Genomic DNA, 15,617 nt, shown 5'->3' on the forward strand with positions numbered 1-15,617 from the left:
GTGCCACAACTACTGAAGCCCGCGCGCCTAGAGCACGTGCTCCGCAACAAGAGAAGCCACTGCAATGAGAAGCCCACGCACTGCAATGAAGACTAGCCCCCCCGCTCGCCGCAACTAGAGAAAGCCCGCGCGCAGGAACGAAGACACAAGGCAGCCAAAAATAAATAAATAAATAAATAAAAATAAAAATCTTCTGTCCTAAATATGCACCTGTCATCCACATCTGGAAAATGGCACAGACTGACAACCCCAGCCCCAAGCAGCACTGTATGGGTTGGATATCAATACTGATTAATACCAGGAAATAGACAAACACACACACAGAACTGCAAAACTAAGGTATAGCCCACCCAAGAAAAAGCTTTCACTGAGACTTAAGCAGCTGAAGGACTTCATCTTTCTCATTCACTTCCATCCATTCTTATTTCTAGCGGTTTGTCATTGTATGTTAAGGAGCAGGGGGCAGAAAGGAAGGGTGCAGGTCAGACACATGCTCAAAAGATTATGAAATGGAGCCTAAGTCAGAAAGTATATCCAACAACTTTTCTAGCCTCCCAAGATGGAATGAGTGTGCATATGTGCGTGTGCGTGTGTGTGCGTATGAATCTTACCCAACACATTTCTGCCTACCACAAAAGGATTTTAAATTCAAGGTGACTCAACACCTGTCATCAATAGTGTGGCAGGTGGGCGATAGAAGCATCAAAGAAATGAATAGGTTTTGAAATGGGAGTAATAAACACCACTGGATTAGCAGGCTGATTAGAAGGGCAATGTCTCACAAACCATGCATGAGAGAGAGGCAGTTATTTTCATGTGAACTCCCAAGCAGTCATTCCTCTGAAACCTACAATTGCCTAAGGGCACAAATCACTGCTAGGGTCCAGTCAAAGGCTTGCTGACCAGAGGTAGGAACAACACCACATCACCAAGATCCAAATGGCTTGTTATAGAATCAAAGGGAAACAGACCAGGGAGAGAACACACACCCCCACAATACTTGACAAATGAAAATCTATAAAAGCTTGCAAGAGTTCTGGCATTTAGGGCGTTACAAGTACACCCGAAATAAAAGCACTCTCTGTTGCAGCAGCTGTTCAGACAGAGCAAGGGGTAATGTTTACTTAATGCTTCAGGTTGATGGGGGATGTATCATAGTTCAGTCTGTCAGCTGCATATGTGGAACTCCATTTATGTACCCAGAGATAAGATATGTTTGAACAACGACAGAGCACGTCTGAAACAGCCTATTCAGCTGGTATGAGTAATTAAGAATAAAGCTCTTAAAAAAAAAAAAAAAGTCTCAGATATTTGGGAAAGTTACAGAACAGACTGCCATGAATAGCTTTGTTTATATTTGCAGACACTGTTTTCCAAATAGCTGGAAAAATGAACAGATTGTTCTGGGAGGTCGTGTTTCCAATTTGTTCCTAGCTTCCAGTCTGTTAATCAGATAAGAAAGCACAAGGAGAGTCAGCTAATACTCTTCACCAACTGCATCTATCGTCGATTGCGCACAACCACGGTGAGAGGAAAGAAAGCAAAGCTTTCCTGGAATCTCGCCTGAGGTCTTTTCTCTTGACTTCCTTTATTTCACCTTTGTGCTCACTGCAGCCACCACAGGACCCCTAGGTAGCGCATAATTTCCAAGTCCTGAATAAGGCAGGTTTCGCATCGTAATTTACACGTAGTGCTCAGCCCCGCCCCCCTCATTCAGCATCAACTTGCTGTCTTGGTGGGGAGAACAAACACCAGACACTGAAGCTAGGGGCTAGGGAGAAAGAAGGCCAGCAGCGTCTCGCGGCCGGTCTGTCTGTCTGGGGATGGAGGGAGCCGCAAGACCAGGCCCGGGCCCGAAAGAAGCGGGGTTCAGCCTGAGACTCGAGCTCCGCACCTGCAAAGCCAAAAGCAGCTGGCTGCCCTAGCCGGGCCAGGAGCGCCACCTCCGGGTCCCAACACCCGGCCAGCGCACCCCCAGAAACAGCCCGTCCCGCTTGCCCCTCCCCTGAGCTCGTGGTCCTCGGCCCGGCAGCCAGCCGCCCCCGGCCACCTACCGGGGCTCAGGGCCACAAAGCGGGGCCCCGGCTCTCGGCGGCCTCCGCCTCCTCCCGGTCCATGGGGTCGGGGCCCCAACCTTCGCTCCCCTCACCCGGGGGAGGAGGAAAAGGAAGAAGGCAATGCGGGCTCCCCACCCGGACAGCTCACTCTCGCCTCAGCCTCCCTGGACAGCGACGGCGGCCGGAAACGCCGCCCCCTCCCACCTCCCGGACTCAACCCGGAAACACACTCTTCATGCTAAACAAGCCCTCCTGTCCCCCCGGAAGCTCAATTCCAGCCGCGAGCCCGAGGGGGAGGAGGGGTAGTGCTGGGGGGCAGAACTACGCACGAGCGAAGGAACCTGGGTCCCCAGGCTGTCGCCTCCCGCTCTCCAGAAGCGGTCTGCACCTTCGCCCGCCCTGCGCGAGCCCCAGGCCCCAGACTCGGGCAATACCCACAAGCAAGATGGCGGCAACGGCAGCACCCCCCTACGGCTTAGCGCCCAGCTGTGCCATTGGCTAGAGCCTGGAGTGAGGCCGCCGCGGATTGGTCGAGAGTGCTGCGGGGGTGGGGGTGGAGCTGCAGCAGCCTGGAGCCGGGAGTGGGCAACACGGCGTGAGCAGCGGCCCCAAGCTCCCGGAGCATCGCGCTCGGAGAAGACTTCGCCGCTCGGGGCCGCAGCCTGGTGAGCTCAGCCCCCTACAAGCCCTCCCTTACATCCCAGCCGGGGCCACTCCGAGCCGGCGCCTATCGATGCCGACAGACCCCGGGGACCCTATCGCGACTCCATCGCGCCATATCGCGACATCATCGTGCCTTGTCGAGACTCCATTTTGCCACAGCCCTTCTCAATATATAGCTATATCTTTTTAAAAAATTTGCCCTGTCATCTTTGGGGGCTGTCCCATGTCGTGATTTTGCCGTGATCTCTCCGTGACATAACCGCGCCATCGTGAAGTGTGATCTCATCGCCGCCCTGTCGTGACTTCATCAATGTCGTGTTGTGACCTGGCTGCGGCGGGACAGGTGGTGACCGTCAGGAACCCTCCTTCCCTTCTCATCTCCCCATCTCAGCAGCCCCTCTTCGATTATCCGGCTTTTGGAGTCTCCGTTTTCCTGGGAGCTACCCGGGACCCCTTCTTGCTTCTCCAGCCCCTGCCGGCGTCCACAGGCTGGTAGCCGGGCAGGGAGGGTGAGGAGAGGGAGCGCAAGGGGTTAATTCTGCTGCTGCTTCTGCTGCTCTGCTGCTGCAGCTTCTGCCCGAGGGAGGGAAAGGAGAGGAGGCAAGGAGCCTGCGGGGGCGACTAAGAGCCCTGGCTGGAGGGATGGGGTCTCCAGAGGGCCCTCTGAGCTTTCCCTGGTCAGCACCTTGCTTCCTCACTTCTGCTGAAGCTTGTCTCCTGTCTCTCCTGAAGAAGGGAGGGGAAAGGAAACCTAGGATGCCCTTTTCCCTCATGCCAGCCTGAGTCCGGATAATCGAACTTCACCCGTGTATGTCTCCATTCCTCCCTGTCTGTCCTCACCACTCCCTCCCTGTACGCCTGGTGGAGGGAAACAACACCTGGCCTCTGGTGCCAGGGAGCAGCTGAGCAGTGGGGCCAGCCCCCTCCCACCCCCAGGAGATTGGTGAGGAGAGCTGTCCAGCTGAGCAGCAGGATACATGGTCCTTCTTTCCCACTTTCTGGAGGTGACCTTGGACCAGGGTCCCTTCTTCATCCCTAAGGACTTGAGGGTCCAGCCCCTTAAAGGGGCTCCCCCAAGGGAGGTCAGTCCTGAGGAGTCCATCCCTCCTGATCCTCCCCTCCCTCTGTGCTAATCCCTCCCTCCCTCCCTCCTCCACTCCCACCCCCACCCCTCCTCTGCAGAGGGATGCTCAGTCCCTCTTGTGTTCACAGTTGGGCAAGGCGGGCATCATGGCCTCGGATTGCGAGCCAGCTCTGAACCAGGCAGAGGGCCGAAACCCCACCCTGGAGCGCTACCTGGGAGCCCTCCGTGAGGCCAAGAATGACAGCGAGCAGTTTGCAGCACTGCTGCTAGTAAGGAACGGACTGACAGTTGGGAGGTGGGAAGGGCTGGGTGGTTGGGCTCCCTAGGAATGGGGTCAACAAGTCCCCAAGGATATATAGGTGGTGCTGGTAACCCTGGAGGCACCAAAGAAGGCCCAAGGCACCTACCTGTGGACTCATTTTTGCTCCCCTGAGTATGGGAGCAAAGGGGAGAATGGGGGTGAATAAAGCTTGTGGCCCTAGGAGCCTTGGAGGAAGCTGAGTGGGTCTGCTCTCTGGGGCGTCCCAGAGCAGATGGGAGCTGACTCATAGGGTTACAGCAGCAGGTAGTAACTAGTGCAGAATACCTGAGGGCTGGGGATGTTTGTTCTGGAGGTGGAGAGAGTAGCAGGACTGGAAGTGACTGGGAAGGGGTCCTAAGGGATGGCCAGGATGGGTATGTAGGTTGCGGGTGAAGGATCTGGTTCGGGGCTTAGCCCTGGAGGAACCCAAGCTGGGGACAGCAGAACAGGAGCTGCAGTGCTGGGGGGGGGGGGGTGAAGGGAGGAGGGAGTACAGCCTGCTTGTTTGCCATGGCAACAGGGAGAAGGCTCCAGAGTCAAGGGCTCACACTGCAGCAGAGGAGGTGTTTAGGTGAAATGTAAGGGGAAACGTTTTGACAGGCAGAGCAGGGAGACACAAGAGCCATTTCCCCTGAGAAGGTGGCGGGAATGGATCAGAGACTTCTCTGGAGAGAGCAATTAGGGAGGGACCCCAAATCCTTGGAGAATTTTAAACACTGAGTTCTAAGCCTCTTCCAACTCAGGATGTGGGCATCTAGCTTAGACATCAGGAAGAACTTCCCAACTAACCAGGTAATGAAACGGTAGAATGAGTAGTTGAGGAGGACCTAACCTCCCTTCCACAGGGATCACAGATGAGGGATCCCAGAGGTCACACATGTCTGCCTCTGGGGAGAAGGAAGGAGCTGGATGAAGTGATCTCTGGGAGACCTCCTGACCCCAGAGTGAATCTTGTTATATAACCTAGTCCTGCTAATGGTCAACCCCCAGAGTGCAAGGGACAGTCTTTGCCACCCCTTCCTTTCATCCTGCTGATAGCACATACCTCCCTTAGGTGACCAAGGCAGTCAAAGCAGGTGACATCGATGCCAAAACTAGGCGGCGGATCTTTGATGCTGTCGGCTTCACCTTCCCCAATCGTCTCCTGACTACCAAGGAGGCGCCGGATGGCTGCCCCGACCATGTTCTCCGGGCCTTGGGTGTGGCCCTGCTGGCCTGCTTCTGCAGTGACCCTGAACTAGCCGCCCATCCCCAGGTCCTGAACAAGATCCCCATCCTTAGCACCTTCCTCACAGCCCGGGGGGACCCTGACGATGCTGCCCGCCGTTCCATGATTGATGACACCTACCAGTGCCTGACAGCTGTGGCAGGCACACCTCGTGGGCCCCGACACCTCATTGCCGGTGGCACCGTGTCTGCCCTGTGTCAGGCATACCTGGGGCATGGCTATGGCTTTGACCAGGCCCTGGCACTCCTGGTGGGGCTGTTGGCCGCTGCTGAGACACAGTGCTGGAAAGAGGGGGAGCCTGACCTGCTGGCTGTTTTGCGGGGCCTCAGCGAAGATTTCCAGAAAGCCGAAGATGCCAGTAAGTTTGAGCTCTGCCAGCTGCTGCCCCTCTTTCTGCCCCCAACAACTGTGCCCTCTGAATGCCTCCGGGATCTGCAGGCCGGGCTGGCACGCATCCTGGGCAGCAAGCTGAGCTCCTGGCAGCGCAACCCAGCACTGAAGCTGGCAGCCCGCCTGGCGCACGCCTGCGGCTCCGACTGGATCCCAGCGGGCAACTCCGGGAGCAAGTTCCTGGCCCTGCTGGTGAATCTGGCATGCGTGGAGGTGCGGCTGGCACTGGAGGAGACAGGCACAGAGGTGAAAGAGGATGTGGTGACCGCTTGCTATGCCCTCATGGAGTTGGGGATCCAGGAATGCACCCGCTGTGAGCAGTCACTGCTTAAGGAGCCACAGAAGGTGCAGCTTGTGAGCGTCATGAAGGAGGCCATCGGGGCTGTCATCCACTACCTGCAGCAGGTGAGGGTGCAGTGCCCCACCCGAGGGGGCCCAGTGTGGGAGGCGGGGTCAGAAGGCAAGGGAAAGGGGGAAGTGAAACCCCGAACCTGGGTATATGGGGAGACAGAGAAGACGCACCTACCTACCTACGGAGGACTGATCCTGCGGCACTCCAGGGAGTAGTGTGTGGCCAAGCCTCCCTCTCCCTCCCTGAGCCTCCACACAAGCACCATACCACACGCCATATGTGCACTCCCATCACAGTACACACACGCGCGCACACAACACAGAAACCTCCTACTCACAACCCTCCCCCCAGTCCACACACACGAAAGTGAAGCAGTCTGTTTTGTTCAGTCTCCAGCGTGGCCTTCCACACATACACATACAAACTTGTCACCGTACAGGGAAAAGGAGCGGGGCTGCCTGCTTCCTGTCCTCCGTGGAGGGTCTGCCGACTCCATTTGATCACCTGCCCCAACATCCCCTCCTCCCTCCTGCCTGAGAGTCCAGCTCGCCTGTCCTGCAGGGGTTCCCTCAGAACTCCGGCCTCTTTAGTAGCCTGCTCCAGCCGAATACCCCACACACCGTGCCAAGCTCCCATTGTCTCGTTCTTTCTGATTTAGCCCAAAGTGGGGCTTCTCTCCTGGCCTCCCACCCCAGGTCAGAGCCACTGTAGAGGGAGTGTTTTCTTAGCTTTGGACCTGTGGGTCTCCTTCTAGCCTTGAGATGCTTTAGAGGCTGAGTCCCAGCGAGTGCAGGGGCATGTTGTCTAAAGTCCAGTTCCCTCAGCAGGCGTGCCCTGAGGGCCTGCTCTGTGCCAGCCCCCCGTTGAGTGTGTCCCAACCATGCGCTGGCTTCTGGGTACACGGGGCCTGCCTTTGCAGGGCTCACAGGCCAGAATTCCCTTCTACTTGTGTTATTCCTAGACTGGCCGGCGTGCTGGCCAGGCAGGGGAGGTTCTCTGGTCCTGCTCCATCTCAGGGGAGTCCTTTGGCAACAGGTGGGGCCAGAGAAGCAAAAGGAGCCCTTTGTGTTTGCTTCCGTGCGGATCCTGGGTGCCTGGCTGGCCGAAGAAACCTCATCCCTGCGCAAGGAGGTCTGCCAGCTGCTGCCCTTCCTCGTCCGCTATGCCAAGACCCTCTACGAGGAGGCCGAGGAGGCCAATGACCTCTCCCAGCAGGTGGCCACCTTGGCCATCTCCCCCACCACCCCAGGGCCCACCTGGCCAGGGGATGCTCTCCGGTGAGTTTGTAGTTATGGTCTGTTCAGCCAGAATGTGCTAAAGGAGTAACACAGGGGTACCTCCTCTCTCCCCAAACGGGGCTGTGCCGGGCTTCCTGACGGGGGCATGAGATTTAGTAGTATTTCTGTTTGTCGGGGGTGGGGTGAGGGGTTGTTCCCTCAGGACACCTGGGCTTCCTAGTCTCACTTGCCAACCCCAGGTTACTCTGTAAACAGAGAACTGCTATTGAGCATCGACTTCCTGCCAGGCATTTTACTGTACCCTTTACCATTTTGATCTCATTTGGTCCACGCAGCAAATCTAGGACAGAAGTCTCATCCACATCTTCAGGATGAGGAAACTGAGACTCCAGGAGGTTAAAGTAACTTGCCCACACTCACAGCCCAAGTTTGAGCCCAGGCCTGTGCAACTCCGAAGCTTGTGCTCTTTCTGCAGTGCCTACAAAGATGTGTTCTCCTTCTCCCCTACTTCCCTTTCTCTTAGATGGGGTGCCCCCCCAAAATGGAATCCTGGTGCCTTCATTTCTCCCCACACACATCTGTCCCTTCTACCCCCCCAGGCTCCTCCTGCCCGGCTGGTGCCACCTGACGGTCGAAGATGGGCCCCGGGAGATCCTGATCAAGGAGGGGGCCCCCTCACTTCTGTGCAAGTATTTCCTGCAGCAGTGGGAACTCACATCCCCTGGCCATGACACCTCAGTGCTGCCCGACAGCGTGGAGATCAGCCTGCAGACCTGCTGTCACATCTTCCTCAACCTTGTGGTCACTGCACCGGGGCTGATCAAGTGAGGCCGGGGAGGAATTGGAGGAAGCAGGGGTCCTGCTCAAACTTGCCCCAAATCTCAGTCTCCCACTTTGCTTCCCTGTGCCCATGGGTTCCTATTAGTGTTAGAGTGAAAGGGTCTCAGAATGGAGAGAGAGCCACCCCACACAGGGATTTGGTATATGTGGAAGCCCTCTGGGCATGTATGTCTACCTGCTCCAGCCATAACCCAGTCTCTGCTCCCCAGATGCCACGGATGGGGCCCAAAGTTAACTGTTCACCCTGCTGCCTAATTTCTTGCCAAACCCTGGCCTGGTAAAGCTGGGAGCCCAGCATCCCAGGTTTCCGCAGGGCTTGGTCTGGCTCTACTAATCTCCCGCCTCCCATCTTTCGCTCCCTTTCTCCCCAGGCGAGATGCCTGCTTCACTTCTCTAATGAACACCCTGATGGCGTCGCTGCCCGCACTAGTACAGCAGCAGGGGAGGCTGCTTCTGGCTGCCAATGTGGCCACCCTGGGCCTCCTCATGGCCCGGCTCCTTAGCACCTCTCCAGGTAAGCCCTGGGGACCCAGTCCTAACAGATGGAAGCAGAAGACCTGGGTGGACCTGCTATGTTCTGGGCATAAGTCATCATTTTCTGAAAATGGTTTTACAGAATTTTCCAGTCAAGGAAATCTCTGAAGTGCACCTCCCTCCCCCGCCCCACCCCACCCCACCCTTCTTCCCCAAATGATAACATTTTCTTCCTTCTGAAGCCTTTTAAGGCAAGGTCTGGTGGGTGTAAGTACAGGCCCGCTCCAAGGCACAGGCATAAGCACCTGGAATCCCCAGCAGCCCAAGGAATCTGAATTCTGTGTTTTCAAGGTGGAGCCGCCCCCTCCGAGGCCTTGAGTCAGAAACATGACTTTTCTCCATTGAGGTTTTTCTGTGCTCGGCACCGCACCCCCCTCGTGACAGGCTTCAGCGCCCCTGTGCACTTACCTTCCCCACCTCCCACCGCACTCTGGCTGCGTGCGGTGGGTAGGGACGTCCACTTCAGCCCCTTGCCAGCCCTCTGTGTCTCCCACTTTGGCCGTGGGTGTCTGCTTGGGTCCCTCTGTCCCTGCCTGTTCCCTGTACCCCATCTGTCAGGTTGGAGGAGCTGCACAGATGCCTGGGAACAGGGTGTAATGAGCCTGTACCCTCAGCTGCCTCTGTTCCCTGTGCGGGGGGGCCCCAGTAGGGTACCTGGCAGCTGGAAGGGGAGCACGTCCCAGTAGATCAGGAGCTCCCCCCCCCTCCCTCTAGCCCCTGAGCTCCCTCAGATCCAGGCTGCATCTCCACAGCCCCTGAGTAGAGCCACAGTGCTGGTTCACCCACAAATGCCACCAGGTTAGCCTAACAACCTCGGGAAAGCATCTGCAGTGCAGGAGGCGAACCCCTGCAGGCAGGCGAGCCAAGCCTGGACCCCAGCCCGTGGTCCCCTCTGGCACCCTCTTCTGGCCTGAGAATCAAATTGCTGCACCCTCCTCAGCCTATAAAGTGCTAGGCCCAGCAGAAGCTCCCGTCACTACTCAGACTACAGGAGGGTCCGACCACGAGTCAGTGTCCCAAGATTATTACATTTCATTCTCACGACAGAGTTCTAAGATTAGCACTATTGGCCCCATTTTACTAGTGAAGAAACAAGACCCAGAAAAGTGAATTAACCAAGGTCACACACTGAAGTCAGAGGTAGGGTTTGAACGCGGGCAGGCTGATTCCAGGCTATGCTTCGGCTCCTGAGTGTGCCCACCAGGAAGGGAAGGGGCTGGTGAGGCAGCCGGTTCATGCCCCCCTCCCTCCTTGCCTTCCAGCTCTTCAGGGAACGCCAGCATCCCGAGGTTTCTTCGCAGCTGCCATCCTCTTCCTGTCGCAGTCCCACGTAGCACGGGCCGCACCTGGCTCAGACCAGGCGGTGCTGGCCCTGTCCCCCGACTACGAGGGCATCTGGGCGGATCTACAGGAGCTCTGGTTCCTGGGCATGCAGGCCTTCACAGGCTGTGTGCCCCTGCTGCCCTGGCTGGCCCCCGCCGCCCTGCGCTCCCGCTGGCCACAGGAGCTGCTCCAGCTGCTGGGCAGCGTCAGCCCCAACTCTGTCAAGCCTGAAATGGTAGCCGCCTATCAGGGTGTCCTGGTTGAGCTGGCACGGGCCAACCGGCTGTGCCGGGAGGCCATGAGGCTGCAGGCAGGCGAGGAGACGGCCAGCCACTACCACATGGCCGCCCTGGAGCAATGCCTGGCAGAGCCCTGAGGGGGCATCCACTGGGGACAGAGCCGGGGGCGGGCGGCAAGGGAAGGGGGGAGGAGGCATCTCCCCTGAAGCCCCCAAATTGGACCCTCTCCCCCAACTTCCCCCCCAAACATCCCAGCTTTCTGGCTTTTCCGAGGGTAAGGGCATGGTGCCCATCCTTCAAGGGTAGGGAACTGCGTCACGCCCCCTGGGCCCGCTCAGGGGCAGGGATTGGCTTGGAAATCAGCATGGCTGTCCCCGCCAGGCCGGGGGAGGTTGGAGCAGCCCGCAGGGAGGGGGGCACTAGGTGTCATTGTGCCCGATGTCTGGCTCCCTCGCAGGAGGGAGGCCCCCAGATGGGACAGGGCTGGCAGGAGCTGGCTGCTTCCGCCCATGTGCCCTGCCGGCCAGGGCGTGGGCTCCCCTAGACTGGTGCCCCTCTGGACTTCCAGGTCCACGTCCTTTAAATTGGCCACTTGGTTCTTGCCCTTGGCCCCCTTGGGCAGAGAGCAGGCTCAGGCCCTTGACATCACAGTTCTTCCTATCAACTTCAGTGACCCAGGGTCTGAACTGCCCCAGCCTTCCAGAGCAACCTGGGGCAGACAGCCCTGGTGGGGGGGTCGGGAAACCTCCTTCCGCCTGAGCTTCCTTGAGGGGACCCAGGAGCCCTTGGATCCTGGTCTCTAAGCTTTTGTGTTGTGTTGCAGCAGAGTGACAGTGAGGGTTGGGGAGTTATTTATTTTGCCTGCCCTTATCCCTGCTTGGACACCTGAGCATCTGATCCCTGTCCCCTTGATGCCTTCTGGCCTGGCTGGAGCCAGGAACCGGAGGGATGCTTTCCCGGAATCCGCATGTTTCCCTAGTGACTGCACCCCATCACCATCGTGGTGCCTGGCTTTAACTCCCACCCCTGCTTGTGATTCCTCTCTGCAGGGAGACGCGACTGGCGGCTCCAGCAGGAACTACCTTTCTTATGAACCTGGTCCCTTGCTTCCCTCTCCCCTTCCCTCCCCCAGTGCGTTCTGTGATCGCCCAGTTCAAAGCTGTGCACATGTGGACACTCAATAAATGTTCATTGGTGACAAGATGGCTCCCGTGTGGTTTGTCCTGCACCTTCTTCCTTCCAGGCCCCAGCAGCTCACAGCACACATGCCCTGCGAAACACACTTCACAAGTGTGATCTCATTCAGAGATGACAAGAATCCAATCCTCCCAAGAATCCAGTGAAGCAAGCGTCATCCTGATTCTCCAGGTGAAGAAACTCAGGCAGGGGTAGGTGATTTGTTCAAGGTGTTACAGCCAGTACGTGCCAGAGTCAAGACTCCATGTGGGCCATCCAACTTCTCAGCCCACACCCTTCAGTACCAGATCAGGTGGCAAACTCATGTGTTGATGTGGCGAGGCCTCTGCGGGGGCTCTTGTGCTCCTGTGTACAAATGAAGTTCCGCCCCTCCATGTCAGCAGATTGTGGCCAAGTAGCACTGCCACATCCTCCGATGTTTAACAGGAAGTCAGAAATCTTAGTGTTTATGTGAAATCTGATTTTGAATGTTGATATTTTTAATTAACTCAGTACTACCCCAACAGAACATCAGCAGGCCAAACGTGACTTTCAGGCAACCAGCTGTTCACTTCTGTTCTATGCCAAGTGAGAAGGGGAAGGGTCTGAGAGCTTCGGCGGAGACTGGACCCAAGTACCCACTGCCTCACCAGGCCTGAACCAAAGCTGTAAGTCTGGAGCCAGACCAGCCTCTGGCCCACGTTCTGCAGACTCTTCCACCTAGGCCCTCAAGCCTACAAGCATTGGTTGAGCACATCCTAAGTGCCTACCTGTGGTTGGCTATGCATAGACAGGAACATTCATTTATCTATTGGATGTACTGGAAGTCATGTCCTCGGCATGGAGTCCCTGAAATCCCTGAAAAATATGCCTGGTGTGCCAGGCTAATCAGTTTGGATGTGGGGTCATGCTGAGACTGTGGATTTTTGAGCAGGTTGAATGTGATCCATTTGCATTTTAGAAAGATGACTTCGGCTGCAACAGGGATGACTGAGTCAGGGAGCTCGGAGAGGAAGTAGTAAGTCTGAATTGAGCCAGTGGAGGTGAGGGTGGAGAAAGTATAGGTCAGAGTTAGCTAATTGGGCTTGGTGATTAATTGGAAGTGAAGAGGGATAAAGAGGGAAGGATGACTCCCAGGTTCCTGATCTGGGCCAGTGACTGGATAGTGGGGCCATTCACTGTCACAGGGAACACTGAGAGAAAAACACGTTTGTGTAAAATATAAGCTCATTTTGGTAAATGGTGAATGCGTACAGCTTATATCCAGGAGGAAGTCGCTCTCTGCAGTCTGGAGCTCAGAGAGAGGCCTGGGCAAGTGACAGATTTAGGAGTTGTCAGTATAGGGGGTCCTTAAAGTCATGGAAGTGACTGAGATCATCTGGGGAAGTGAAAAGAGAAGAGAAGGGCCCCATAGCCAAAGGCAACTACCCTTGGTCCTTGCTCTCAAAGTACTCTCCCTTGTGCGGTGGAGAGGAAAAACCCTGCATAAAGTCTCAAAATGCAAGGCAGACTGAGCTCTGTACTTTGGTGAGGGATGGTCAGAGAGTTCCCGGCTCTGGAATGGGGAGGGGACTAGGCTAGCTGTGTAAGACCAAGTTTGCTCCTGGTAATTCAGCAGCAAGGGAGAAAGGGGGACCTGAGCTGCAGTTGTGAGATCTAACCACGAGGTGGCGCCTCAGCATCTCCTTGTGCCTGATTTCCCCCACCCTGCAAACAGCCCGGCCCAGAGCAGAAGGTTGTCAAAGGCTGGGAGGAGGTTGGCTGTGTCAACAATAAAGGAGGCCGGCCTGAGTCTTTTCTTAACATAAAGTCCAAATGCAAACTCAGGGCTTCCCTGGTGGCACAGTGGTTAAGAACCCGCCTGCCAATGCAGGGGACACGTGTTCGAGCCCTGATTCGGGAAGATCCCACTTGCCGCGGAGCAACTAAGCCCGTGCGCCACAACTACTGAGCCTGTGCTCTAGAGCCCGCGAGTCACAACTACTGAGCCCACGTGCCACAACTACTGAGACCCGCGTGCCTAGAGCCCATGCTCTGCAACAAGAGAAGTCACCACAATGAGAAGCCTGTGCACCGCAATGAAGAGTAGCCCCCGCTCACTGCAACTAGAGAAAGCCTGCGCGCAGCAACAAAGACCCAATGCAGCCAAAAATAAAATTAATTAATTTAAAAAAAAAAAACCCAAAACAAATGCAAACTCACTTTTTGAAAAGAGAGGGAAAGATTTGAGCCTGGGAGAAGAGCAATAGGGCAAGTATGCCAAATGGGAGCCCATGTATGTTTGAACATGCATGCCTATGTGTCAATATATGTCCTGTGTTCCCATGTGTCCCATAAGTGTCTCTGTGCCCTCTGTGTCCAGCACTGTCTGCACAGGTACCCCTGTGCACATTCCAGGGCTCCACATGTGTGCATGTGTTCCAGAGAGTGGGCAACCAACAATGCCCACCTCCATGCCTCAGAAAGTGAGGCGCCCCTTGGTCCTGAACAAGAAGGGCAATAGAGTCTGCAACCACAGGACCCGGAAGCTTGAGGAGCCCCCAAAGCAGCAGCAGACCATGCAGAACATCCATCTCCCTAGTAGCCATAAGCAAAATCATTCATTTATCAGGTGACTTCCCCAGATTATACCTGGGTTCTATGTCTAGCTACCCAGGGTCATGTTCACATGGAGGCTTCCAAAAGGATCCCTCAGTAGGCTGAGGGATTCATAAACTCATTCATTCATTCATTTGTCATTTATTTAATAAGCGTTTGCTGAGCACCTGCCATGTACCAAGCCCAGAGCTAGACTAGACATATTTTCTCTTTCTCCTTTCATCTTCTTCTTGTGAACTGGTTCATGAGGCGGGAAAGGAAGATTAGGTTCAGCTGCAAGGAGCCTAAAATGCTGGTTACAGTGTTTAAAATTTTTTTCCCCAAAGATGAGCCATGAGGAGCCGCAGGAGAGTTTTCAGTCAGGAGGTAACATGGTCCAGTCATTTTTGTGGAAGAAGAGATATGAATGAAAGCAGGAGACCATTTGGGGGTGGGGGGTTGTTGCAATGGTCTAGGCAGTGGTTCTCAGACTTGACTTTGCTTCTGAGCCACCTTACAGGCAATGGCTGGGCCCCACTCCCAGAGTTACTGATTCAGTGGGTCTGGGTGGGGTCCACGAACTGGCAAGTTCTTCTAACAAGTTCCCAAATGTTGTAGGTGATGCTGGTCCAGGGACCACACTTCGAGAACTACTGGTCTATGAGGAAGAGTATGGTAGCTTAAGATGCTGACAGAGGATGGAGAGAGATGTTTAAGGATTAGAAATGACAACACTCTATGAGGATTAGCTTATGGAGGTGAGGGAAAGGACAGAGGCTGGGATGGCTCTTCTTAATTTGAAGGATGGTGGTGCCATTTAACAAACTATAGAACACAGGAGGAGAGGCAGGCTGGGGTTGGTGGTGGGGGCGGAGGAAATGTTGAGCTCAGTTTGGGCCTTGGAAAGTCTCAGATGGCTGCAACAAGGTGTCTGGAGGAAATATCCAGCTGGCAATTGCATCTATGGGTCTGGATTTTTGGTGAGAGATACAGACTGGAGATAACAAGTTTGGGAGATAACAGCAGACAGGTAGTCATTAAAGTCTTGAGAGGGGATGAACTCACTAGTGAAGAGTGTAGATAGGAAGAAAAGGCAGAAGCTGCAACTCTGGGAATGAATAACTGACCTTAAGGATGTGGGTGAAAAGAGGGGAGATAGAAAAGGAGACTGAGGGACTTCCCTGATGGTCCAGTGGTTGAGAATCCACCTTCCAATGCAGGGGACGTGGGTTCGATCCCTGGTCGGGGAACTAAGATCCCACATGCTGCGGGGCAACTAAGCCCATGCTCCACAACTATTGAGCCTGCGCGCTCTGGAGCCCACGCCACAACTAGAGAGAAGCCCACGTGCCTCAACGAAGATCCCACATGCCACAACTAAGACCCAAAGCAGCCAAATAAATAAATAAATTTTTTTTAAAAAAAAAGAAAGAAAAGAAGACTGAGAAATGGTCAGATTAGAAAGGAGGAGAAAGAAGCAAGAAGAGGTTGTCTTAAGCTGCAGGGAAGTAGGGTGAGGAAACCCAAGGAAGCCACTCGGCAGGCAGCTCTTCCTGTCATTCTGGCCTTCCCAAGCCTACTGGAGAGAGCAGGAGAGCCCCAGAGCTAGGCACAG

At 55.4% G+C, this 15,617-nt stretch overlaps 2 protein-coding genes across 13 annotated transcripts in view; one reads left to right on the forward strand and one right to left on the reverse strand.

Annotated features, from left to right (window-relative positions):
- Positions 1-15,617, reverse strand: part of KIAA0319L (KIAA0319 like) — a 120,445-nt gene that overhangs the window by 101,703 nt on the left and 3,125 nt on the right. The window contains exon 1 of one of the 10 annotated variants that reach the window (XM_036845555.1): positions 2,387-2,545. The exons of 6 other annotated variants lie outside the window; for them this stretch is intronic. The gene's annotated coding sequence lies outside the window, so the exon portion shown is untranslated. Of the gene's footprint in view, positions 1-2,054; positions 2,329-2,386; positions 2,546-15,617 lie in introns of those variants that run through there. 3 more of the 10 variants (XM_036845564.1, XM_036845547.1, XM_036845540.1) reach the window with 3 other exon arrangements.
- Positions 2,609-11,450, forward strand: NCDN (neurochondrin). 3 transcript variants are annotated; one of them, XM_036845620.1, is made up of 7 exons: positions 2,609-2,722; positions 3,933-4,073; positions 5,160-6,128; positions 7,111-7,352; positions 7,913-8,137; positions 8,525-8,667; positions 9,950-11,450. In XM_036845620.1, exons 2-7 carry the CDS (start codon positions 3,951-3,953, stop codon positions 10,384-10,386), a joined length of 2,139 nt encoding a protein of 712 aa, XP_036701515.1. In that variant the 5' UTR covers positions 2,609-2,722; positions 3,933-3,950; the 3' UTR covers positions 10,387-11,450. The 3 variants fall into 3 exon arrangements, with proteins under 3 accessions (XP_036701515.1, XP_036701506.1, XP_036701523.1); XM_036845611.1 differs by having other exon boundaries at positions 2,619-3,063; XM_036845628.1 differs by lacking the exon at positions 2,609-2,722 and adding an exon at positions 3,134-3,229 and having other exon boundaries at positions 9,950-10,386.

Source organism: Balaenoptera musculus, chromosome 1 (genome assembly GCF_009873245.2).
Source record: "Balaenoptera musculus isolate JJ_BM4_2016_0621 chromosome 1, mBalMus1.pri.v3, whole genome shotgun sequence".
Taxonomy (NCBI): domain Eukaryota; kingdom Metazoa; phylum Chordata; class Mammalia; order Artiodactyla; family Balaenopteridae; genus Balaenoptera; species Balaenoptera musculus.

Coding starts and splice junctions, on each gene's coding strand:
- NCDN (XM_036845611.1), top strand. CDS start 3,031: ATGTCGTGTTGTGACCTGGCTGCGGCGGGACAG. Junction 3,064..3,932: donor ACCTGGCTGCGGCGGGACAG/GTGGTGACCGTC, acceptor TTGTGTTCACAG/TTGGGCAAGGCGGGCATCAT. Junction 8,668..9,949: donor GCTCCTTAGCACCTCTCCAG/GTAAGCCCTGGG, acceptor CTTGCCTTCCAG/CTCTTCAGGGAACGCCAGCA.